We start from the raw sequence: 25,286 nt of genomic DNA, 5'->3' as shown, positions 1-25,286 counted from the left end.
TAGTTGAAATTTTCTGCTTTTGAATTAAAATTCCCTGTCATTTAAGACTGTATGTTTTTTGGGGGTTGTCCTGACCCACGTAGAGGACCAGCCATTAACCACTTGGTATTTTAAGGGTTGGGGGTGATTAAAGGTTCATAAGATTTTTCATTGCACACTGGTAAAGACCATCAATCTAGCGGAACTAAACTAATAGCGCCCAGGGATGAAAAGACAGACTTCCAATGTCTTGGACAACATTGCACAGTTCCACAAGGCGCACACTTTGAAATAAAATACAGAGCCGAGGGGTCCACCAATAGCAAGATAAAAAAGCTAACTTTTTTGTTAAGCGTTTTAGAGCTTTAGTTTCTTCTACAAAGCTGTTTATCTTAACAAAATTAACATTCTTAACATTCTAAGGAGCTACAATGAAATTAAAAAAACATCTTGAAATAAACAGTTTTTAAAATCTGGAACGTTGCAGGTAAGAGAAAACAATTTTCAGTCTTCGAAACAAGTTGAAAAATGTTAAGATCCACAATTGTTTAGTACATTATTATGTGTTTTGAAAATGCTGAAGTGCTGTAGAAAGCATTTAGTGTAATATATTAACAATTTTCAAAGAAAAGTTTATCGAATTGCGCAAATTTCCGCACCAACATTCAATGTGGATTTTATTTTTGGTGTTAAGAGGAATCATAACCATATAAAACTTGCGTAGAACTCGGTGGAACTCGAAGCAATTTTGAATTTGAAAATCTAGTATTTTGTTCACAAATATCACTTTTTTTAGACACTTTATTAGTTTCTTAGTTTCTTTGATGCAATAAACTTGCACAATTTGAGAATTAGAAATAATTAGATGATTTAACAGGTTTTCCGTTTCAAATTCATCAAAATGGTCATATATCCTGTAATCAAATTGAGTTTGTAATCCAACGAAAACGTATTATCTCAAAAGTGTTTTTTTTTTCGATAAATCGAGCCAAAATTAGCCTGCCACTGAAAGCTGAAAGCAACTTTACTTTTGGAGTTAAATCACTTTCACGTGTTGGTACAGATATCATTTATATAATAATGAACAGATTATATTGATCAATTTGAAACGGAAAACAGGGTAAATCATCTAATTATTTCTAATTCTCAAATTCTGCAAGTTTATTGCATCAAAGAAACTAAGAAACTAATAACGTGTCTAAAAAAAATGATATTTGTGAACAAAATACTAGATTTTCAATCTTAAAATTGCTTCGAGTTTCACCGAGTTCCACGCTAGTTTTATATAGTTATGATTCCTCTTAACACCAATAGTAAAATCCACATTGGCTAATGGTGCGGAAATTTGCGCAATTCGATAAACTTTTCTTTGAAAATTGTTAATATATTACACTAAATGCTTTCTACAGCACTTCAGCATTTTCAAAACACATAATAATGTACCAAACAATTGTAGATCTTAACACTTTTCAACTTGTTTCGAAGACTGAAAATTGTTTTCTCTTACCTACAACGTTCCAGACTTTAAAAACTGTTTATTTCAAGATACTTTTCTAATCTCATTGCAACTCCTTAGAATGAAACTGTAGAACTTTGGCTTGTTTAGCAAAGTTATGTATCTTGTTAAGATAAACAACTTTGCAGAAGAAACTAAAGCTCTAAAATGCTTAACAGAAAAGTTAGCTCTTTTATCCTGCCATTGGTGGACCCCTCAGCTCTATATTTTATTTCAAAGCATGCGCCTTGCAAAACTATGCAATGTTGTCCAAGACATTAAAAGTCCATCCCTTCATCCCTGGGCGCCATTAATTTAGCTCCGCTAGATTTATGTTCAGTACCAGTGTGCGTTGATGTGGAATGGAAGGAGGTTTAAACTTGACCACATTTTGATCACATGGTTTATGGATAGCCTTTTAGGGAACACACATACACACATACATACACACATACAGACACACATACAGACATGTTCCGATCTCGACAAACTGAGTCGAATGGTATATGACACTTGGCCCCCTGGGCCTCGGATTGGAAGTTGGTTTTTCAAGCGACATGTATACCCTTCTTTGTAAGAAGAGTAAAAAATAAAGAAAAGGGGTCTATGTCACCCCTTATCACGGTATTGACATAAAATATCGAAATAACAAGTAAACGGACAATTATCAAATCAAAATTGAAATTATATTCAAGAATTTTTTTTTCCCGATTTTGTCAGGTACCCTGTTTTGTCAGCCCTAAATTCAAGATGGGGCTGACAAAATCGGAACAATACTGTACTCATATTCGACTGTTTATAATTGAATCAATTTATAATTCGTCCTTAAATACCTCCCCTCCACTTGTTTTTTTTTATTTCAAATTTCTGGGGTTTATTCATCCTAAACTGCTTTGTTCAATACTGTTTTTCCTTGCAAATGTGCAGTCCACGGCCTATTTCTTCATCTGTGCTACTTCATCAGAAGTTTTCAGGACAGTGGCATAGTCGTCCACAAACGCTAGCTTGTTAAAATGCGCTTCCGGTTGGTAAATAGATTTTTAAAGGAATTTTTCAAATTGACAAACGCCCTTTTGAAAAATCGAAACCAAATTTAGTTTTTTGGCTTAGGCATGGGTGTGACAAATTTGGTATTTTATTTAAAGTTTATTTTGTTCAATATCTTTTATAAGTGGACATCCCTAACTTGGAATAAAAATTTTAGTCTTCTTAGTGTTGTTAGAGCTACCTATGTGTCGATAACATTTGATGAGAGCCACCTACATTTCGATATTCAAAGTAATGACACTGTTTCTTTTACAGAGACACCTATGTGTGAGAGAACACGTTTTCAATTTTGTTCACAGCTTCACCAGCAGAGCAAGTCAAAATCACCAAAATGGCAGCACAAAAAGGAACTGTCAAAATGATAAAAACAACCCGCACTTCGTCGTCGCGTTTGGTTGGCTTTTGTTTGCATCCATTTGCAGCAACTTTTTTTCGGCCAAATCGGAATTTGTTTTCCCTTAAATCGGTACCGTTCCGGCAGCATTTCGGACCGAAAAGTTGACCACCCTTAGCACCGGAAGTCCAGCAACGTCAGTAAAGCGGAAACGACCGGAACCGATCGAGCGCCATGGGAGTACCAGCATTTTTCCGCTGGCTGTCGCGGAAGTATCCCTCCGTGATAGTTGAGTGCGTGGAGGAAAAGGTAAGCAGCGGGTTTCAGATGGAGGGAAAATTGCTTAAATGAAAGTTATCCTATTTGATCTAGAAATTAAACTACACATAGTATAAAGACTGATGAAAGTACCTTTAACAAATCGAATGACCGATAAAAATGTTTTTTATGAGATTTTATAAGAACATCTGGGTGAGCTATATTGAGCTGGATATTAATGCTACAAAATTTTTCTGCCATAGGTACATTAAGACAGGTTGAAATTCTAGTCGAAGAATGATGGAAAAAGTAGAGTTGGTATAGCTTGGGCAGAAGGAATAGTTTAATTACTTTGAAAACTCTAATCCAAGAATAGACTACGGAACTGTGTCCGATGTTGATTTCTTTTCATAAAAACAAAAACAAAAAATCCAATACACTATCACAGAGCCATGACCCCCGAGCCACTTAAATTGTAATTCAAAGATCATATATATATCATATATATATATATATATATATATATATATATATATATATTTTATTTTTTTTTTTGAAGAATCAGAATGCTGGCAAGGACTTCTCGTCTTTAGAGGATTTGAATTCTTTATTCTGAATCCTCGAGCTATGACGCAGATTCTGTCGTCTGATTTTGATAACTAAGTAGATAGGGGAGAGAGGGCATAATGGCTACCTTAAGGAAAACGCTTAGGTACTTACGTTTTTTTCTTAACCACATTTAAAATTTGGCTCAAAACATAAATCTTGCTTCATATTTGTGTATCTCTGATTCGTATAAAGATTAACATAAAAACCTTCATGGTTCTATTTTAAGTTTTCAATTTTTCGTTGCCGTGGTGTGAAATATAAAGATAATTTTTGAAAAGTTGAAAACTAAATACTGTCATGAAATAAAAAATGAAAAACTCCACTATCTTCCAGTTTTGGATGTGGATTCTTTGCAAAGGTCACTAGAATGATGCAGTGAAAAAACCTCGAGTTAGTTCTGTGGGCTCCGACTAGAGCAAAGTTAACGCCATTAGAAATTTTCAAACTGCAGATTTTGAAACTTATGGTACTTGTATTATACAGAAAGAACTTAAATAATTCACAAGATGTGTTGATTGTATTCTTGGGTTTCTTAGATTTTTGCTCACGAACCGTTCAGTTCGGTCTGGTCGAACCCGACCACATATCGCCTTAGTTTTTTGGAGCATATCAACTCAATATTACGCATAAGCAGTATAAATAAGTAAAATAGCAGTGAGTTGTTCACCTTTTCCAAAAAGATATGATGAACACAAGGAATAGTGATGAAGTTACCCCACTCTCTCTTTATCTCTGACTACATTATTGCTTAATCGGAAACGCGTGATTATATTTAGTTCAGTAATATTTTCACAAAATTCAGTAATGATGAAGAAACTATCGTATAAAGATTCATCTCTGTGTATTGTCTTTGAATTTGTTTTCAAAATCGGTATTTTACTGATGAGTGATAACTTTCATTTAACTGAAAATAAAGCCTTGCAATTTTATTATTATCAATACCTTTTTCATAAACCACACTCCACAAATTTTAATGCCGTTTTTCTCTTGCTCTCGCCAAAGCATGCGGACGGGGATGGCGCGGTACTGTACGACGACCTGACCAAACCGAACCCGAACAAGGTAGAGTTCGATAACCTGTATCTGGACATGAACGGTATCATACACCCGTGCACCCATCCGGAAGACAAACCGGCACCGAAAAATGAGGACGAAATGATGATCGCCATTTTCGAGTGCATCGATCGGCTGATGAACATCGTCCGGCCCCGGAAGGTGCTGTACATGGCCATCGATGGGGTGGCTCCACGAGCCAAGATGAACCAGCAACGGTCCCGCCGTTTCCGGGCCTCGAAGGAAGCGGCCGAGAAGACTGCGGAAGTGCAGCGAATCCGAGAGGAGCTCGCTGCCAAGGGATGCATATTGCCACCGGAAAAGGAAAAGGGAGCCCATTTCGACTCCAACTGCATCACGCCGGGTACGCCGTTTATGGACCGGCTGAGCAAGTGTTTGCAGTACTACATCCACGATCGAATGAACACGAATCCGGGCTGGCGAGGGCTCAAGGTAATCCTATCGGATGCTAACGTACCGGGTGAAGGAGAGCACAAAATTATGGATTACATACGGAAACAACGCGCACAGCCAGATCACGATCCAAACACTCATCACGTGTTATGCGGTGCCGATGCCGATTTGATTATGTTAGGGCTGGCCACCCACGAAACGCATTTCACCATCATTCGAGAAGAATTTCTGCCCAACAAAGAACGACCCTGCGACATTTGCCAGCATTTAGGGCATGAAATGAAAGATTGCACCGGTTTGCAATCGGAGAGAGACATTGACAGGTCCCCGCCTCCACCCGGAAAAGAAACGCAATTTATTTTCGTACGTTTGAATGTTTTGAAGGAATATCTACAGAAAGAACTGGACATGCCAAACTTGCCGTTTCCGTATGATTTTGAACGAGTTATCGATGATTGGGTGTTTATGTGTTTCTTTGTGGGAAATGATTTTTTACCACATCTACCCAGTTTAGAAATTCGTGAAAACGCCATCGATAGACTGGTAACTTTGTATAAGAAGTGTGTCTACAAGACCAAGGGGTACCTGACGGATTCCGGTAGTGTGACGTTGGATCGCGTAGAACTGATCATGACGGATTTGGGCTATGCTGAAGATGAAATCTTTCGTAATCGCAAGGTCACCGAAGACCGTTTCAAAGAACGCAACAAACGCATGAAAATGCAAAAAGAGCGGGAGCAACGTCCCAATTTCCAACAAATGAACAACTCCCAGTTTGCACCAACACCGCTAGGCAGGGGAATCACACCACAGGCCATCACCAATCCCAGGCAAGAAGCAGCCCACTTCCGGATGATGAACAACAATCAGCAGAGAAATGCTGACAATAATGACCAGCAGGATCGTAGAGGTCAGAAACGTAAAGCCGAAGAACCACTTTCTCAAGCTTCGTCCAAGAATGATGAAGAGGAGGAAGCCCCAGACGAGGTCCGTTTATGGGAGGATGGATTCAAGGATCGTTATTACGAATCCAAATTCGATGTTTCGCCACAAAATATAAAATTTCGCCAAACCGTAGCCTGGGAGTACGTTCGGGGCCTCTGTTGGGTTTTGAAATATTACTACCAAGGTTGTGCTAGCTGGGAATGGTATTTCCCCTATCACTACGCCCCGTTTGCATCGGATTTCAAGGCTCTACAGAACGTTAAGACACATTTCGATCGTGGAACACCGTTCAAGCCACTGCAGCAGCTGATGGGAGTATTTCCGGCAGCCAGCAGAAGCCACGTTCCGGCACCGTTTGCCGAGCTGATGGTTGATCCCAAATCGCCCATCATCGATTTCTACCCGGTGGACTTTCACATTGATCTCAACGGGAAGAAATTTGCCTGGCAGGGTGTTGCACTGCTGCCGTTCGTAGACGAAAAGCGATTATTCAAAGCCACCGATCCAAAGGTGCCATTGCTGACGAAGGAAGAACGTAAGTTTATTTCTAAAATTTTGATTTTGAATAGAATTTCTTATAAGGTACACCGGGCTAAGTGCGACAGTTTTTCGTAAAGTTCGTCTTAGCTTGATAAATGCAAAGCGAGAAAAATTTAACGTAAATTGTAATGAGCTGCTAGTGTCCTCATTTACCCTGCTTTATGGTGTAAGTGGGGACAATAGTTTCTCTCTTTGATTTAGCGGAAAATGCTCAAAAAACTTTTCTTTGTTGGATATTAGAGTGCCCCAAATGACCCGACTTTTGAAATAGTTATACGCTGCAGGCTAAATTTCATCCTAGGCCTAGTACAAGATCTCATGCCAAATTTGGGCTAGATCGGACCACGGGAAGGGGTCGCTCAACGAGCCTGAAGTTTGTATGAGATTTTGAGACATTTTGTTCGGGAGAAACATGAAAAACCAGTTTTTCATGAATAACTTTGATTTCCGTTAGTCGAATTCGGGTTTTCTTAAAGCCTAAACTATGATAAATATTTCATCCGAAGACTGCATTTCGATAAGAGTTAAGATAAAAAAGTTATTAGACTTTAAAAATGGGCTAACTTTTTTAACGGTGGTATTCAATTATCAGTGTTAATGAGGCGACGATATGTTCGACCGCCCCGACTCATGAACAGTGATGAATACCATCCTTTAAAAAAAAGCCCATTTTTGAAGATTTATAACTTTTTTTATCTCAACTCTTATCGAAATGCAGTCTTCGGATGAAATATTTTTCATAGTTTAGGCTTTCAGAAAACCCGTTTTTGAAAGAAATCGGCCGACGGGAAACAAAGTTATTGATGAAAAACTGGGTTTTCATCTTTCTCCCGAACAAAATGTCTCAAAATTCCATACAAACTTCAGGCTCGTTGAGCGACCCCTTCCCGTGATCCGATCTGGCCCAAATTTGGCATGAGATCTTGTACTAGGACTAGGATCAATTTAAGCCTGGAGAGTATAACATTTCACAGGTTTTGAATTTCCCATACAAATTTGAGGCAGTCTATTGGATACGTTACTTTTTTGCTGACACAGTTCTTAATCTTTGAAAACGTAATAGTTTAATAATGTCATAGCAAAACACCTTAACAGTATAAAATGAAAAATAATAACACTTATTCTAGAAGAAAACAGCTGCTGGAGACGAAAGGAAAATTGAAATATCAAGTCTGTATAAAGTCGTTCTCGCTTACCTCAGGTTAAGTTAAAAACCCAAAATTTTAGTGTTTAAAAAAAAAACTTTTCTTTATTTTCATCAGTTGTTTCCTTTCCTAACTTGTTATTCCGAATGATGTGAATCGTAGTTAAAAATAGAAAGTAAACAAAAAGTTGCTTTTAACATTCATCATTATAGAAATCATGGCTTTTTTACGGCTATTGGGTATATTTCATGTTAATTAAACTTTTTGCATAAAAAGTTAATGAAAATAGTACACAGTATTGTTTAAACAGCCATCGTCCCCACTTATCCCGGTGTACCTCACCTACATAGAGAATACAATTCTTTAATTTTTTTTTTCGCACAAACCATTTGTTCAAACAAATAAACAAGCGATTATTAAGCATTCTGCTTATCAGAAAGGTTATGTAATTTGCTTGTCGTATTCAAACGATTCGCCATCTCCCCCATTCCAGGTTTGAGAAACGAAAACGGTCTAGCGCGATTATATCTGTATCCCGGCAGCGAAGCCTATCGGATGGTCAAGGGTCTGTACAGTGGCACGGTCGACTATGAACGGGAGGTATCGATTTTGGTCGATTGTATGCGCGGCAGCATCATTCCAACCGTGGAGAACATTCCGGATAATGGCGTTCTGCCGTCGCCTATCCCTGGCGAAAGCCCGGTTGACGAAAACAAAGTGCTGACGATGAAATTCTTGGACCCCCAGTATGCCGACGATTTCATCTTCCCGGCACGGAAGCTGGAAGGCGCTAGGGATCAGCCCAAAGTGCTGGGAGCAAACGAGGGTCCCGTTATTGGCTTTGGCCCCAGGACGGATCGGGCTCGACTGGGCAATGCCGGTCACCGGATGATGAACCATTATACTGGTGCTGGCAACAGAGGAGGAAACGGCAGTGGCAACCGTGGAGGTTTCAACAACTACTCGAGGGGTGAGTATGAAAGAGACTTTTTGTGCCCCTTATTATTTTCCCGTGCGAATGATTTTATCAGTGGCCGTTCCTTGTCGGTTTGTTCGCTTGTTAGAGACGGAGTACTTTTTTGGTAAATTTGAACGCTCTTGTTCGTTCGGCCTCCGGGTTAGTCGTAGTTGGGTGGGATGGTATCTAGTATGATACTGACTGTATGCTTCCCGGCTTCCTTTGAATGACAGCACCGACTAGAAGAACACAATGCAGTGACGACGGTCGTGACATTTGCGTGTTGAGTGGAGCAAAATTTTGGCTTTCCGTCGTTGTGATTTGTGATTACTTCTTGTTGCTGGCTTGCAAGGGATTGATTTAAGCACTAGAGCACGTTTTGCTGTGTGAAGGTTAATTATGATCGTGAGGTTTCTGAATTGTGACGGGCCCACATTCTCTTTAGAAGTGAGTGGGAAGCAACGAATTGCCGAGCGCAGGAGAAAAGTTAATGATTTGCTTTGCGGTTGGAACGATGCTAAGTGGGAATGAACACGATTTTGATGTTTCAATTTCGTAAAGCACTTGTAAATAACCAAAAGTTAATCTTGGGAGATTGAGTTTATCATGATTTGTAGTAGATTTTTTTTTCCAAGAATTCAACAATTTTTTCAATAAAATACCTCAAACTTTATTTATTCTCCCCTTCGAATTTTGGAAATGGCAAAATCGTTTGCAGTGATACGTAGGTTGGGCCAGTTGTACAGCTTATGGATATGAGCCTTTTTTTTAAGGTTTGTTAATCAAGGCATTTTACTTATAAAGTTTCATTTTGCCGAGTGTATCACATTATTAATCTATGTTAGTAGAAGGGCAAAACGGATTTGAGACTGTGAGACATTAAATCGAAGCTAGTCCACGATGAAATTGCTCTAACTTTTTAACCGTTGGATAGAATTCAATGAAAATTTGGGTGGATTTGGTTCATAGTGCATTGTTTAAATCCTGCAAGTTTTAAAGTCCTGTGATAAAAGCTGGCGGAAATGGAGTCGAAAGAACAGCTCGTGCGTGATAAAATCTTGCGCATTCATCACGAGAACAAGGATCTCTCACATCGTTCCATCGCTAAAACGTTGGGAATCGCGAATTCCACGATGTCGCCAGTGATTAAGCCATTCGAGGAACGATTGACCACCGATCAGAAGCCCAGAAGTGAAGGAAAAAGTATTCCGAACAACACCAAAAATTACAAACGCGTAGTTGGGGCCTTCAGCCGAAATCCGAACACCTCCGTTCGGGATGTGGCTAAGAAGCCGCACCTAAAGTCTGCTTCATTTAATATTGGAACAAATTCTTTTGCTCATTGTGGCGCTCCTAGTGGACGGATTTGGAAACTTTTTTCACCCACGTGTCGGGAAATTCATTACCTTTCACCATGTATTTATGTCATAACACCAAACGATAGCATTTTGTAAACAACCGCCATGGAAGCCGAACGGAGAGTTCAAATTGTGCACAGTTTTCTTGAAAATCCATTGTTGTCCAAGTACGAGAATTTCTTCGAAACAGCAATGAATAATTTTTTTAATTTTTTTTATGAAAGTAAAGAAAATGCTACATTTGTATGAAAAACAAATTATGAATTCGTTAATAAATGACTGAATTACACGCAATTGTTTGTGTTCCAATATTAAATGAAGCAGACTTTAGGTCTCATCGTCCATCAGAATACATCCGTCGAACTTGGTCAGCACTTGGTCGTACAGCTTTCGAGCACGGATTCTGGCCACAAGCGGAAGTTTTGTCCAGAAGGCCAAAACTAAGGCTGGGCTTCGAACGTTCAAGATACAAAAGGCCCCTAATCGCGACGAAATGCAGAACAATTCCGCCAAAATCCGGTTATTTCTGGTGTACCGCAGGGTTCAGTTTTGGGCCCTTTGCTGTTTTGCCTGTTTATCAACGATTTGCCAAAAATTATTAACCATTGTCAAATATACATGTTCACAGATGATGTCCAACTTTACCTTTGCTACTGTACATACTCACCCTTATTCTTGTTTTCGGTCGAATGGCATTCGTTCGAAAGTTTTGCAATTTCGCATTCTTGTTTTCGTTCGAACGAATGAGAACAGTTCGATTTTTCGAACATCGTTCGTACGAACGAAACAGTACATTCCCGTTTTCGATCGAACGTATTTTTTCTATGTACTGTCAAACGCAAGTCTGATGCTGCGAATCATGATCGTTTAAAGCAATTAGTGAAGTTTAATATCGCGATTGTGGAGTTCAAAAGTTGTTCAAAATAAGAATATTGCTGTAATTCGCGAAATTGTGTGTTGTAAAACAACAAAATTTTAAAGATGAAACATTTTTTGTTCTTTGTTAAAAAACTGCTAGTTTTATGTTGCGAATCTTGGACGTTCAAATATTTTTTTTTTTAAATTGAACGATTCAGGAAATGATACGTGGTTTAAAATAATAAAGAATGTTCATATGTTTTAATGCTGAAATTTGTATTTAAATTTAAATGACAACTATTTGTATTTTACTACCGCTTAACAAAAGCGAGTCAGATGCTGCGAACCGGGATCGTTTTTGAAGTTGAAACGCATATCTGATGTTTCGAACCTAATGCATTTAAAGCAAAAGTTTGTGAAGTAAGACGGGCAATAATGAGCGTCTTAAGGAGAGCTTTTTAAAGGGTGATACGGTCAAAATATGGTCAATATCAACTTGACATATTTCTTTCAATTTTGCATTTAAAAAACCTGAACACCCCTCATTTTGAAGGTGTATGTGTGAAAAATGTTGCTCCTCTTTTGATTTTGGAATTCACTCCTCAGTTGTCAAAATGCCGTCCAAGAAAGAAGAGCAGCGTATCAAAATTTTGCTCGCGCATCGCGAAAATCCGAGCTACTCGCACGCACAGCTGGCAAAATCGCTAAAAGTTGCCAAATCAACCTTTACAAATGTAATTAAAGTGTTTGGGGAACGTTTGTCGACAGCCAGGAAGTCTGGGTCGGGGAGAAATCGAAAACCGGAAGCCGCTGAGACGACAAAGAGAGTTGCCGGTAGTTTCAAGCGAAACCCTAACCTCTCTCTCCGAGATGCCGCAAATAAGCTGGGTGTATCGTCTACAACCGTGCATCGAGCTAAAAAACGAGCCGGACTATCGACTTACAAGAAGGTAGTGACTCCAAATCGCGATGATAAACAAAATACGACGGCCAAAGCGCGATCACGGAGGCTGTACACGACGATGCTGACGAAGTTTGACTGCGTGGTAATGGACGACGAAACCTACGTCAAAGCCGACTACAAGCAGCTTCCGGAACAGGAGTTTTATACGACAAAAGGAAGGGGAAAGGTAGCAGATATTTTCAAGCACATGAAACTGTCAAAGTTCGCGAAGAAATATCTGGTTTGGCAAGCCATCTGTACCTGTGGCTTGAAAAGCAGCATTTTCATAGCTTCCGGGACTGTCAACCAAGAAATTTACGTGAATGAGTGTTTGAATACACGTCTGCTGCCTTTCCTGAAGAAACACGGTTGTTTCGTACTGTTTTGGCCTGATTTGGCATCTTGCCATTACGGTAAAAAGGCCATGGAGTGGTACGCCGCCTACAACGTGCAGGTGGTTCCCAAGGACAAGAACCCTCCCAACACGCCAGAGTTCCGCCCAATTGAGTAATACTGGGCTATTGTCAAGCGGAACCTAGAGAAGACCAAAAAACTGCTAAGGGCGAGCAGCAGTTCAAGGCAAACTGGCTTTCTGCGGCGAAGAAGGTGGACAAGGTGGCTGTACAAAATCTGATGGCAGTGGTTAAGCGTGAAGCCCGGCAATTCGGATTTGGAAAATCGGAAGCCTAACTGAATATTTTTCCTGAATTTTATACTTCCAAATTTTGCCACTTCCTCCCAGCGGGTGAGATTTTTAGCAACGGCATCCGGCATCACTTTGACAACTCACAAACACTACCGGCTGCTTGCGTTCGGAAAAAACAGCTCCTGGGGGTCATCTAGGATGCAGCTTTCTGCACTGCTTGTCGACTGCACCTGGAGATGGAAACTTTGCCGGTCAAATCTACTACTGGAATCAGACACCTCGACTACTGACTGCTCATCTTAGGCTGCTTCTCTGATTCGCCCTCGGCAAACGACGAATCATTTTTTTTTTCAATATTTTCCTACGCTGGTCAATGAATCAATTTCCACCAAAAACAAAATAGCTGCAATGTTTTGAAAAGAACAGGGCTGTCTAAAGCCTAGTCCACACTATGGAGACGGTTCGTCTCAAGACGGTCTCAGCGTCTCCCATTTTCTTCGGGAGACACTGAGACCGTCTCAGGTTTCGAACAACAACAACAGACAACAAAGTTCGTCTCATAAAAAAAATCGCAGTTCATGTTGCCTAGTGTGGACTAGGCTTAAAAATTTCGAAGTTGATGTGACAACACCAACTTCGAACGTATCACATTCGTAAGAAAACAAGAATACAGTTTTCGAATTCGTTCGAAAGTATCCGTTCGAACGAAAGTTAGATACGCCGTAAACGAGAATAAGGGTGACTTTAAATTGTATGGTTTACACAACGATTATTTTCGTCCTCGAATTCATAGTTTTCGACCATACATTTCATCGTTTTGACTAAAATAACTGTGTGGGACGCCAATGGATGAATGAAAGCATAAACACATTCTCTCTGGGTAGGCATAAGAATCTCCCTCATGAAGATACGAGAGTTTGCGCCCGAGCCGTAACACCGTCCGAGTGATGGATTAGCTACCGGTGGGTGATCTCGTGTGACAATCGAAATTGCACATTTGGCGACCGACAGGATAGTTTTCCAAACTTTTTTCTGTGATATTAATTCTCTTTTTGATGAAAACAATCACAATTCACGATTTAATTGTTGTATGTAACCGAACCTTCAACAGAGATCACCCACCATAGCAATAAAGTGAGAAAAGTGATAAAACATAAACAAGAGGAACCAGTGTTGCTGAATTAAGTTTTTTTGTTCTAACAAAAATCATAGAACGTTTAAAGAAATGTAAGTATGGTAAATTTGATAAGTTGTGAAAAAAAATTAAATGCGAGTTGGGAGGACCGCATAGATTACAAAACAGCCCGTGAGGACTGCTGTATTTAGGTAGTGTGTTGGGAGGACCACTATAAACGCCTAAAACAATAGCGTGTCGGGAGGACAGCTGAAAGCAAAAGTGTGTTGGGAGGACCACTTGAATTGAATGAGATTAAGTAATGCGAGTTGGGAAGACCGCAATGATAGATAGTTAAGAAACGCGAGTTGGGAGGACCGTAATAACATTTTAAGGATTACGAGTAGGCAGGACTGCAGAAAAAAATTAAGAATTGAGTGTTGGAAGGACCGCAATGTCAGTTGAAGAATTGCGATTTAGAAGAACCACAAAGACAGTTGAAAGAATGCGAGTTGAGAGGACCGTTATGAAAGCTTATCAGTGGACCGAAATAAAATCTTGAGAGTTGCGAGTTGGAAGAATTACATTAACAGTTATGAGATGGCACGACTTCAATAACGAATTTGAAAGAGCTCAAACATGTAGGTAATACACTCAGAAAAATACTCTTAAGCATGCCATAAGATTCTCTTATAAACTGGCGCCATAAGAAAAATCAATGCAATTCATAAGATTGTCTTATGAAGCGAATGAATTCTGAGATGAATACCTACTTCAATGAGAAGTTTCCGCTTTTCATGATCTTATGGAAACAGGAAATTTCACGTATAATAATAAAAATTTAAAATATTTGATATTTTCATTTTATTCTTTCGCAAATTTGTGTCGAATAATTTCATGCATGGTCACCATCAGCAGCACATTAACACCCGGTTCCAATTAAGTCACATACAATTAATTTCCAATTTGTCACATCCGGATCTTTGACCGTGCGTTTGTTGCCGGTCAGCATGCTGAAAAGTAAGCCAGAAAATATATTTCAGTTTGCAAAAATTTAACGACTAGAAGAAAAACTTACCATTAAAAAAATACAATTTAATTTCACTTTAAAAAATTAAAAGCTGCACCAGGAGTGCTTCGTTTGACGATGAAAACTGATGGAATGAATGAATGTGTTCATTTTGTTTCCACAATGCCGGTACTCCTATTTTGCATAAGATATTCTTATGAAAACTGAAGCATAAGACTCTTATGAAATACAATTTTACACTCTAAAAAGTCGCATCTTATGAAAATAATAATAAGAATTCGCCTGAGTGTAGGAATAAAATGTGCTAAAAAAATTTATATCCTAGAAAAGATCTCCTGCAAAAATCTATTGACATTTATTTAAATAAAAGTTCCAAAGAAGAAAAAGGTTGTGAACCATTTTACTGAAACAAACATTTAAATTAAAAAAACTGAAAGTGAGAAACAAACAGATGTGCCTAAGGAAATGGAAAAAAAATCAAATACTGAAGCACTATGGATAATTTGTGTTGTAAATATTTGGAAATGGAAAATAAATCTAGCCTGTTTAGCAAAGAACAATAGGCAAAGATATAAGCATAACCGTAAAAAATTATCCCAACAGCGATTTTTTACAGATGATGGTGAAACTGTGATTGGTGCAAAATTATAAGGGAAATATGATCTAGAAGTAAAGAATTAAAAAATGGAGGATGTAAGATAGAACTACCTTTGCCAAACATAAATCCTTCGGTATATAGCGGTAACGGTCGTTGCAGGCGTCTTCCTTCTTTGGCTTTGAATCGGCCTGCCTACGAGAGTCCCCCGTATCCGGACAGGCCGAAAAGTGAAGGGAAGTCCTCTTTGAGAGTTAGGGATCCGCAAAATCCGAGGACGAAGATACTGTTCCTTAACGTTGGGGTGCGAGACCGCAGGGGATCTCAGGGAGGTCAAACCGGTTTTCGGGTGAATTCCGTGGACGTTCACAAACACTATACAGAAACTTGACTTGAACTGAAATTTGAAATTGAAATTTGATAAAAACCTTCTCTAAAGCCTACAGAATATTTTGAAAATAATTCTTTGCGAATCAGCTGAGACATTTCGGAGTTACAGTGGAAAAAAAGAGTTTGAAAATGTTTTCTTCAAGTTGTTTGCAGTAATCGTATTGCAATCAATGTCACAGGGCTTCCAGTTATCACTTTATATCTGTTGTCCTGTTCGATGAAACTTTCTCAGCTTTTGCTCTTGCCGTGACGATCCTTCCTTTTCTCGAAGGCTATCAAACAAATAAAACGCCCACCAACAATCAAACTACTCCAATTTTTCGTTTCGGCATCGCATTGTTTGCGGCAGGAGATTGAATCGGACGGCCTTTATTGGAATGCAAGTACAAAGCAAATATCGAGAGATTATTCAAAAGTGCTTCGACCGAGGCAGACGACACAACAACAGGCCAAAGGGTGCCACCATGAAAAACAAAGGACGCAGGCAACCCGACGATGATTATAATACGATTGTTTTTTATTCCTTTCTTTAAATTCTGATCTCCCATAACGTATTTCGTGCCAGCCAGTGAACCGTCCCATCCGAGAGGACTCATGCCGGGCGGCGGGATACTCTCCATCCGGGCGACGATGTGTGAACAGGAATAATACACCATACACATGTAGTCATGTATTATCCTTGTTATATGGATTTCTGCAAAACCAGGAAGCACAGGACAGAATCTGAATTGGGTATTATGCCGAAGACAGGGCCATATCACTCGCACGTTCATCTTTCGTTGAGCATCCTTTTTTTTTCCTCTCATTCATCCTTTCTGTGGAAGCTGATTCCATTATTTTGATCCCGAGCTTTCGTACAAGACGCACCAAGAGGAGGCTTTTATTGTCGTGCGTGGCAAAGCAAAACGCAGCTCCTAGAAAGAAAAGTAGATTGCTTGACAGATAATGATAGGTTCAATTAGGCTTCCATAAGTACCTTTATCGGATGGGTCGCATCTAGGCCAATGATACGCTCTGCTACTAGCTCTAATATTCGATCCCAAATATTTGTTTTTTCTTCTCCAGTTCATTCCCTCTGACAAAGGATTTTATGGGTATCGCATTTTTCGTTGGTTTCCATTTAGCGTCGGAAAAGATGTGGAATCTTTCAAAAGTTTGAACGCTTTTTTTTAAATTCTTTTCATGCTGGCGGTGAAGGCGTTTTTGTTTTGGTTTCAAAGTGATGTTCGGTTGTCTATTGTTGTAAAGAATTCCGATTGGCATCAAATTACATGTTACGAGGAGTTAAATGCTACCGGTCGGCTATCACGATCCCATCTGAAGACGTTGCAAATCGGATACCTAATTGTTTCAGAAAGATTTCTTGCCAACCAGTAAACGCACGGTCAGAAATCAGGGTGCTTGAAAATATGATTCTGAAATACTTTTCTACTGGTGATCACCAAGTTTAGTCACAATCACAAAATAACGTTTAGAATGGCTAGAAACAGATTTTTTTAAAGTTCGTACGAAACCGCGATAAAACACATTCTGAACAAGTCCATCACGCAAGAAGTTACGCTTATGGAAACTGCATGAAGTGATAAAAATTGGAACTTGGCCATAAATCATCTGAAAAAGTGATCAAGAAATATGGTCCAAATCGCGAAGTTTTGCTGGAGACGGCCAAAAAATACATTGTGACGTCCTTCTGGATGACCCCGGCTCAGCACCGGCAAGGGTCCTTTCCAGCATCGTACAATTCCACACAAAACCGAACAAATGTTCCCGCTCAATAGGGTGGTATAATCTTGGGCACTTGCGATTGACACTGGTTTTTATCCCACTCTCTCCCTCTTCCTAATAAGTACCTTCCCAATCCCCCCTAAAGGATCGACATTGACAGAGATTCCCATATAGGTACACCCATCCACTCATTGCAGCTGGGATAAATGGACTAAATGACGGCAAAAAATGCACTCTTCACTAACGAATGTATTGCTGAGATATAAGAGGTAGAAAGATTTAAAAAATGTGCCTGCATTAAGCCTCTTGAAATCAATTTGCAATTTATTGTCAGATTTTTTGTTCCCATTTTTTATCCGCTTCCTTCCTGTTTGAAAATCCATGAATCGTTCTCAACTCTCATTGCGAGCTGTTATGCCTGTGGTCGAGTGTTTTACTCACAATTTTTTGGTCTTTATCACTTCATAATCTGACTTTATAAATAGAAACAAGCATTAATCCTAGATGTATTCAAAGTTTTTTTTTCTGATTTTTTTTAGCAATAGCATATTTCAACCTTATAGAATATTCGTTTCACTTGAAGTGATCTGATATGGAACAAATTTTATGTGAATGGGAATCATTAATTTCAATTGTTCGGTTTTAGGAATAATTTATCTGAGTCTCATATATGAGCATCCCAAACCTTTTTCATTGTACTAATATTAATCACCCTTCTCGTCACAGATAACAACAATTCGAACTCATCGTTCGGCAGGAGTCACCATGGCCCCAGCACTGGAAACTCTGGCGGGGGCTCTGGCGCCGGCAACTTGACCGTCTTCGAACGGCTGAGCAGCCGGATCAACCAATACCAGCAGGAGATGATGAACGAAATCAATCAAAACGCCAGCAGCAGCGGAATCGTCCTGCCCAATCCGTTTGCAAATCAGTTCCGTTACGATTACAACTCCAGTGGTAACAATTCGAACAGTTCAAGATCGAACAGCGGCAACGGCGGTGACTATCAGCAGCCGGATCGCAGTGGTGTGTTCCAGTTCAATGCCAGAGGACGAGGTGGTGGTGGAAACAGCTACCACAACCAGGGCGGCGCTTCGGGCGGGAACAATTATCAACAGCGGAATCAGCAAGGCGGTCAACGATTCAACTTTAATAGGGGCAATCGATTTGGTCAAAACAACGGCGGTGGAGGCAATCGGTTCAATAACAATAGAAGAAACTACTGAAGAGGTCCCACCAAGCCATCAAACCCACTTCGTGCAAAATTCCCAATCTTAAAATTTTGTACGCAGTTTAGCTCGAGTTGATAAACCGAATTGTGTTTACCATCCGCAGTTTTCACTTAACAATCAACACATCGACATACTTCGAGGTATGTAAAGTGTAACATTTTTCCATGAAAATAATTTCATTGCAACATAGACGATTCAACAAATCCGTCAATTTTAACCAATGAACGATTAGATTCATTTTGTTCTATCGATAAAAGATGTTTCTTCGCAGCGGAGGAAATCTAAAAAAAAAGTTTGAAGAAAATTGGTAGACTATCGCTAACGCTATTGTTTACCATTGTTCTATGGTAAATCATACAGATATTTAAAAATAAATTTAGCGAAAAGAGTGTACTAAAATAAAAAGGATTGACTTTGATGTTTATTTTGTTTTCTAACTCTGAACATTCCGAAAACCTTGCTTTAACTGTAAAAAATTGAGTCACTTTTAATTTATTTTCAATTTGAAAAATTTATAATCTATGCAGTGCTTTAATAATAAAACGGGCTCATATTAAGATTGTAAAATTATTTTTTTACAAAATATCATAGACTCTCAATAAATATTTCAAATAATACAAGAAAAGTATAACTTAAAGATACTAAAATTTAGTTTCAGAATGTCACAAAAATAGAAGATGGTGAAAGTTATTTTTTGGCGAACACACATCAGAAAGCGAAAATGTAAGCTAAATTTGTTGTGTACGTTTATTTGTTCTACTAAGAGCAAACGCACCAATAAGTGAGTATACGCGGCCCGGTTTTGCTCATTTCAGCGGACCGGTTTTGGGATACTCACTCTTTTGCGCACCGGGCGGTAGCATAATTATTTTTAAATTTGGCATTGCACTGAGAAAACTTTTGAAGAAAATCTTAATCTTAAATTAATACGTACCGAGTAAATTTTCGGAGTCGTCAGTTTTTTGCTGAAATTTTAATGAATGTTGGTCTTAAAAGGGCCTGGGGGTGTTGGCAGTTATTTGACGGGGTAGCTGCTATCCGTATCGTGACGTCAAAGACTATACATCCTGGTTGAACATGCCGTACAGCAGCAGCAAGGCCAAGCAACTTTGAACACCAGTAATCGGGTCCGATGACGGATGCAGCAAGAACTTCCGAGCAGGATGTTTGCTTCGCTTGGCCTCGTCATCATATCTATAGGACACCGCTTTCAACCGGTGGTGGTTGTTTTCGGCGACCGATTCAACATTGATCCTTTCGGTAAAGCGTTGAGTTTCCCTTACGGTGTTTCCAATTCCGTGTCACCCGTTTGCTGGATTGTGATTAAAAACTTATTGCATTGTAGGACGACTTGATTGAATAAAATAAATTCAGATAAGAATAAGTTCAGATAAGAATATATTTTCGAATTAAGCTCGATTTTGTTTTCAAAACGCCGGGCACTTTTATTTCTTAACACCCCCGAAACACCCCCGAAACACACCCTAACACACCCGAAAAACAAAATTCAACAAACTAAACAATTCAACTAAAATTCAACTTTATTTGTTTATTATATTTATATTAAAATCATACTTCTCTAAAAAATCTTCAACTTCTTTTTCTATCCAACGTGCTGATTGAAATAGTTGCTGCTCCGAAAAACTGGGTCCCATTAGTTGCAAACTTATTGAGAGACCTCGTTTCGAAAGCCGAATCGGTAGGGACAGTACTGGAATGCCACCCATATTGGCCGGTTGGATACAAAAATCCTGCACAGCGCACTGGTCTCGATTATTATTACTCCGAGAAACTCCGAGTGACCATTTTTGGTCACAAATTACGATGCTTCAAGTTTGTTTATCTGAAATTGAGTGAGAAAGGAAAAAATGTTATTAAAATTCATAGATAGAAAAAATTCCAAAACAGTATAAAATACAAAATAAATAACTCACCATCAGAACCAGCATGTACACTTTCTCGTTCAATTCTTGGAAAAACCCGAAAAAATGTAACGAAATTGCAAATTTAACTGGTAATTCCAAAAAAAACCATCCACAATTTTAATCTGATACAGTTTTTTCTTAAAATAAATATCAACAAACATCTACACGCTGCGACATCGTTTGTTTAATTCTGCTCAAAACGGTAGAATTTTTTTCAGTGCATGTTTGCTCTCGCCCCTTTCTAGTGAGCAAATTTGGTGATTTCGTCGGTCCCGACGGCATCGGCCCTATTTTGCTCACCTTCATACTAACCCCCGGTGCGGTATGGAAGTGATTAAACTCGTGAGCATTTTCACTTTGCTCGCGATTGCTGCGGATGCCCTAAGAGCAAGTTCACTGGTGTTGGGAAAAAGTGGTAGAAATTTTTACACTTACGGCACATTTTGAAAATTTCGCCATACAAAAACATTTTCAAGATCTGTGGCCTTCTAGTTTTTTTTACAACACGTGTTGTATTTTCGCATGCTGTGATGCAAAAATAGCAATATCACATACGGCTGAAATAGAAACATTTTTGTAAAGAAAAACAACGCCCCACGATCTTGAAAACATTTATTACATTTGTGTAGTCTATGGTCCGCTTAACGGAGGTGGTAAAGCGGGATTCTGCTCCCGAATGAACGTTTTTACAGAGACCGGAAGAAATGGAATTTTGACAACAATTTTTAGCATGAAAACATTGACTAGAATTGAGGGATGTAAGTACCAAAATCATCAATTTTGATTTGAATGTATGGGAGAGTGGGGAATCATGGGCCACTTTTTTTCGTTGTTCCATAACTTCTTTATTATAAAAGATAAAATAAAAATAAAAAATGGTAAGGTTTTCTACATTTTCAAGGTATCATAAGGCAATTTTTAAAAAAAATTTAAAAGGTATTTTCCCCAAATTCTGACTGTTTGAAAAAAAAAGCAATATTTTTGGATTTTGAAAAATGGTGGGTAATCGTGGGCCACCAAGTCCAAATTGACCAAATGACATGCAAAGTTTATGAGTTGATCCAAAACTGTGATTTCCTAATTCATTCCGTTATTTTAAAGCAATTTCAGAGGATGAAATAAAAAAGAGCGCTGCGTATGATCGCATAGATTCCAAAACCTGGCTCGCGAACGTTTTGGCAAAATTTCTTATATAGGATGGACAAAATATTTTTCATGAATCTTCATTTGGCATAAGAAAACTTTACAGATAGGAAAAACGTATTTTAAGTTCTGAATGTGTGTAAAAACATAAAAATATAGGTGATTCAAGATGTGTGGCCCATGATTCCCCACAAGCTATGATTTGAAAATTGGTTGCGTTTGCGTGACTTATTGATGTTTCATCAAAAATTCCTTTTCCACGTGAAAGTTCATGACAAAACTAAGATTATAATCGTATGAGCATATTTTTGTTATGCACTTTAGGTTCCCCATCGATGAAATTAGCGGGTGTATTTTTAATTATGTAAGTAAATTTTTCTTACTTTTTTGAGCTTGATAAATAAAAGAAGCAGATGATGCGTATTTCAACAACATGTAGAAATATGTATATGCTCACGCAAAGAGACGACGATGACAGCACTGAATTTTCAAGCATTTTTTTGTCTATCTAGAGAGCCATTCCTCAAAATGTTTATAGTTTTTAAAGATTGATCGCTATCTTTTTCCAGGATATTTTTCCGTAACAAAGTCTTAAATTTGACATCTTTTGTTTTAGGAACAATTAAAACAATTTTTTTAACGCGGAAAACCTCGTGGGAATGAAAGGGTGTACTAATCACTCACTAATCGTACTTCCACAGCCAGAACTTCCCAAGCAACCAGAATTCCCTTTAAACGGGTTCATAGAAGCTTAATCAGCTCTCGTTTCTGTCTGAAGAGAATGCTAATCAGCCCAAAATTTAAGTCATTAAAGCTACTTTCAAGTTCGTTTCATTGGCTGAAGAGAACGCTATACAGCCCTTAAGAGAATATAAAAAACTCTCCACGCGCTGAAAAAAAAAATCGGTTGACAGATCGCTCTGACAACCAGATGACAGACTGCTGGATTGCCGGTCTATCTAGAATTTTCTCATTGACTTCAATGTTTACATAATTATAGGTATATTTTCGTTGTTTACTTACTTTCGATACCAAAAACAGTTGCTCACCGCCTCGAGATTTGATCCACTGCTCTCTAGGTTAGAAGTAAAAACCTCTAGCCGCTCGACCACATCCACTCATGTCCCATCTACTGTTCAAAGCTGTATTTAAACTAAAGAGTTTTTTTAGCTCTCTAGTTAGGAAATAAATTCTATATGATAGAATAAAGTGAAAGGTAGTCAACGTAGTCAAAGTTTAAAATATCTATACTAACAATGGACTTGCATTGGTTTAAAAAAGAAACACACTTTCTCATCGTAATTTTTATTCATTTGGTTTTTTTCAATCGCACGATTTTCAACACCAATACAATTTACACATTTGAAATTTAAATAAAATTCGCAAACCATTGTTTGTCCAGTGGCTCGGGCTTCCAAAACGATGTGGATGTGTACAAATCGCCGGCCGGATATTTACTAACACGGAATAAAACACTTGCCGTAGGATTTTCCCCGGTCTATGTTGTTGACTTTGATTGGATTAAAGGTTCTCTTGGCATTTCGGAGGACAGTTTTTGCGATGATGATCCGAATTAGAGCTGGCTGGGAGTCTTAAGGCCACCGGTCTTGACCATAAGGATTTCCGATTTTGCAGACGGGAAACTGGTTGATGACGAGTAACAATTTAGCCTCGCCCAGGCGGAACTGCCTGGTTTTTATAATATCCATGACGATTCAAAAATTTCCTAAATAGGTACAGTTGATCTCCGGTTGATCCAGGTCCAGTTAATGCTCGCCAAGGGCTCTTAAGTAATTTTCCCTTCTGGTGGTGAAACTCACTATCCTGGCTAGCACAAACTCTGAATTATCGAATTGCATTGAATGTTCTGCAGATGTAAACAATCAAAAAAAAATGACATAAATGTCAGAAATATTTGACATGTCGCTTGAAATTCTCCTAAAGATTCCAGATGTCAACTTATTGGTTCGTTAGAAAGAGCATAGCACACCCTATGATTGCCTTTAAGAAGATGTCGCATAAAAGGTCATTTGAAGTACTATTTTTAATCCTTTAGCCCTTTAAAAGGCGATGGAAGTACCTGAGTAACTTTTAAGTAATATGAGTTCCTTGGAAGTCCCATAAAACCTTTTTGCAACCAAATGTGAACTTCAGAATCCCGTGTTTAAGTTAGTATGCGACTTTTGGTTGCTTGGGTTATGTCTGAGTCCCAAAGAATAATAAAAGAGTTTTATTATTCTTCTTTTCTTTGTTCATGTTTTTGATCGTTTTAATATAAAAACATTAAAATGATCAAAAACATAAAATGGTTGGGCCTACCATGGAGCAGAGAACGCAGAGACATCTGGAACACAGGAACAGAAGAAACGTGCACCCAAAATATTAAAGAAATTATTTATACGGGATTTTTCACGTAAAGTAAGATTTTGCTGCATAATATCGATTCTACGTGTGCTTTTAGTAAACACACTACACTGCAAAAAATACACATTTAAAGATTATGTTTTTCCACACATACACGCTCATATTTTTTTAAACATTAATTACTTTTATTGAACCATTTTATGAGATTTCCGATAGAACTGCGATTATTGTTGTTTTTCAACCACAGTGTACGGTTCAATTTCAAGCATTTTCGAAGTTCTGAGGAAAAATGGTAAAAATGGTTAAATTTCAACCGCAATATGCAAGAAAAACAGTTGCCATCTTTGGACGCGCCGATAACAAAAGTTTGTTTTTTTACTGCTGTGCATCGAATCGACTGAATGTTCAAGTGAATTTTCTCACTTCAGGGGAACAATCAGAATAAAAAAGCTCGTAAGTATTTGCTAGGCTGAACAAATTTGTAAAATTATTTCCAAACATCCTCCAAACCCCCCGCGTCACTAACATTTTTTTCTCTCTCAATCAGGACAACCGGTTAATAAAATTTTATACCATCGGACGGGTCACAGACTGCTTCATATGGATCCGCATCAGGAGCTTCCAGTGGGATTCTTTAGGAGCAGAATTGGGTGTTCCGCTGTCCCCGCAGACCAGAAAGCTTTCAGCGCTTCATCCGGAAATGGTGGCGAAAGAAGTAGAGGAAAATAAAATTACAAAGATCGTATGCATAATTGTATAACATTGATAAATATATTATAAAATATAGATACTATTCATGAAACTCTGATTGATTCTTGTTGTTCTCCATTCATTTGAATCATTTTTAGCTGAATTTCTTTCATTTTTACTTTTTTTGACAATGCTTGAAAAATAACCATAATCCAAGTTCTCCCCGGAATCTCATTTTATGAGTTTTCACTGAAAACTCATAAAACGACTTGATCCACAAAACTGCCATTATGGTTATTTTTCAAGCATTAATGGTTCAATATGGCCGAGCGTGTACCATTTTAAAATTGTTCTACACATTAATTTTATATTGTTCAAATAAAAACCATTTTCAACACATGCAAAATATATTTATTAACTTTAGCATGTATATGGTAAAAAAATAAAAAGTATTAACTGAAAAAAATAAGCGTGCAGCGAAAATTTTCGAATCAAC

General features: G+C 38.4%; 1 protein-coding gene and 1 long non-coding RNA gene across 2 annotated transcripts; one reads left to right on the top strand and one right to left on the bottom strand.

The window, feature by feature from the left end:
* The first annotated feature begins 2,881 nt into the window (after window positions 1-2,881).
* On the top strand, window positions 2,882-19,086 carry LOC129740686 (5'-3' exoribonuclease 2 homolog). Its single transcript, XM_055732447.1, has 4 exons — window positions 2,882-3,164; window positions 4,725-6,669; window positions 8,313-8,789; window positions 18,163-19,086. The coding sequence occupies exons 1-4, from the start codon at window positions 3,090-3,092 to the stop codon at window positions 18,660-18,662; spliced, it is 2,997 nt and encodes a 998-aa protein (XP_055588422.1). The 5' UTR covers window positions 2,882-3,089; the 3' UTR covers window positions 18,663-19,086.
* A 1,105-nt stretch (window positions 19,087-20,191) lies between these two features.
* Window positions 20,192-20,971, bottom strand: LOC129738830 (uncharacterized). The gene is made up of 2 exons (XR_008735653.1): window positions 20,603-20,971; window positions 20,192-20,511 (listed from the first exon to the last, which is right to left on the bottom strand). It is a non-coding gene; the product is annotated as an uncharacterized LOC129738830 (long non-coding RNA).
* Window positions 20,972-25,286: the final 4,315 nt, after the last annotated feature.

The sequence above is a fragment of the Uranotaenia lowii genome, chromosome 1, assembly GCF_029784155.1.
Source record: "Uranotaenia lowii strain MFRU-FL chromosome 1, ASM2978415v1, whole genome shotgun sequence".
Taxonomy (NCBI): domain Eukaryota; kingdom Metazoa; phylum Arthropoda; class Insecta; order Diptera; family Culicidae; genus Uranotaenia; species Uranotaenia lowii.
Note: the sequence above shows the minus strand (reverse complement) of the source record. Positions and strands in the feature narration are given on the sequence as shown.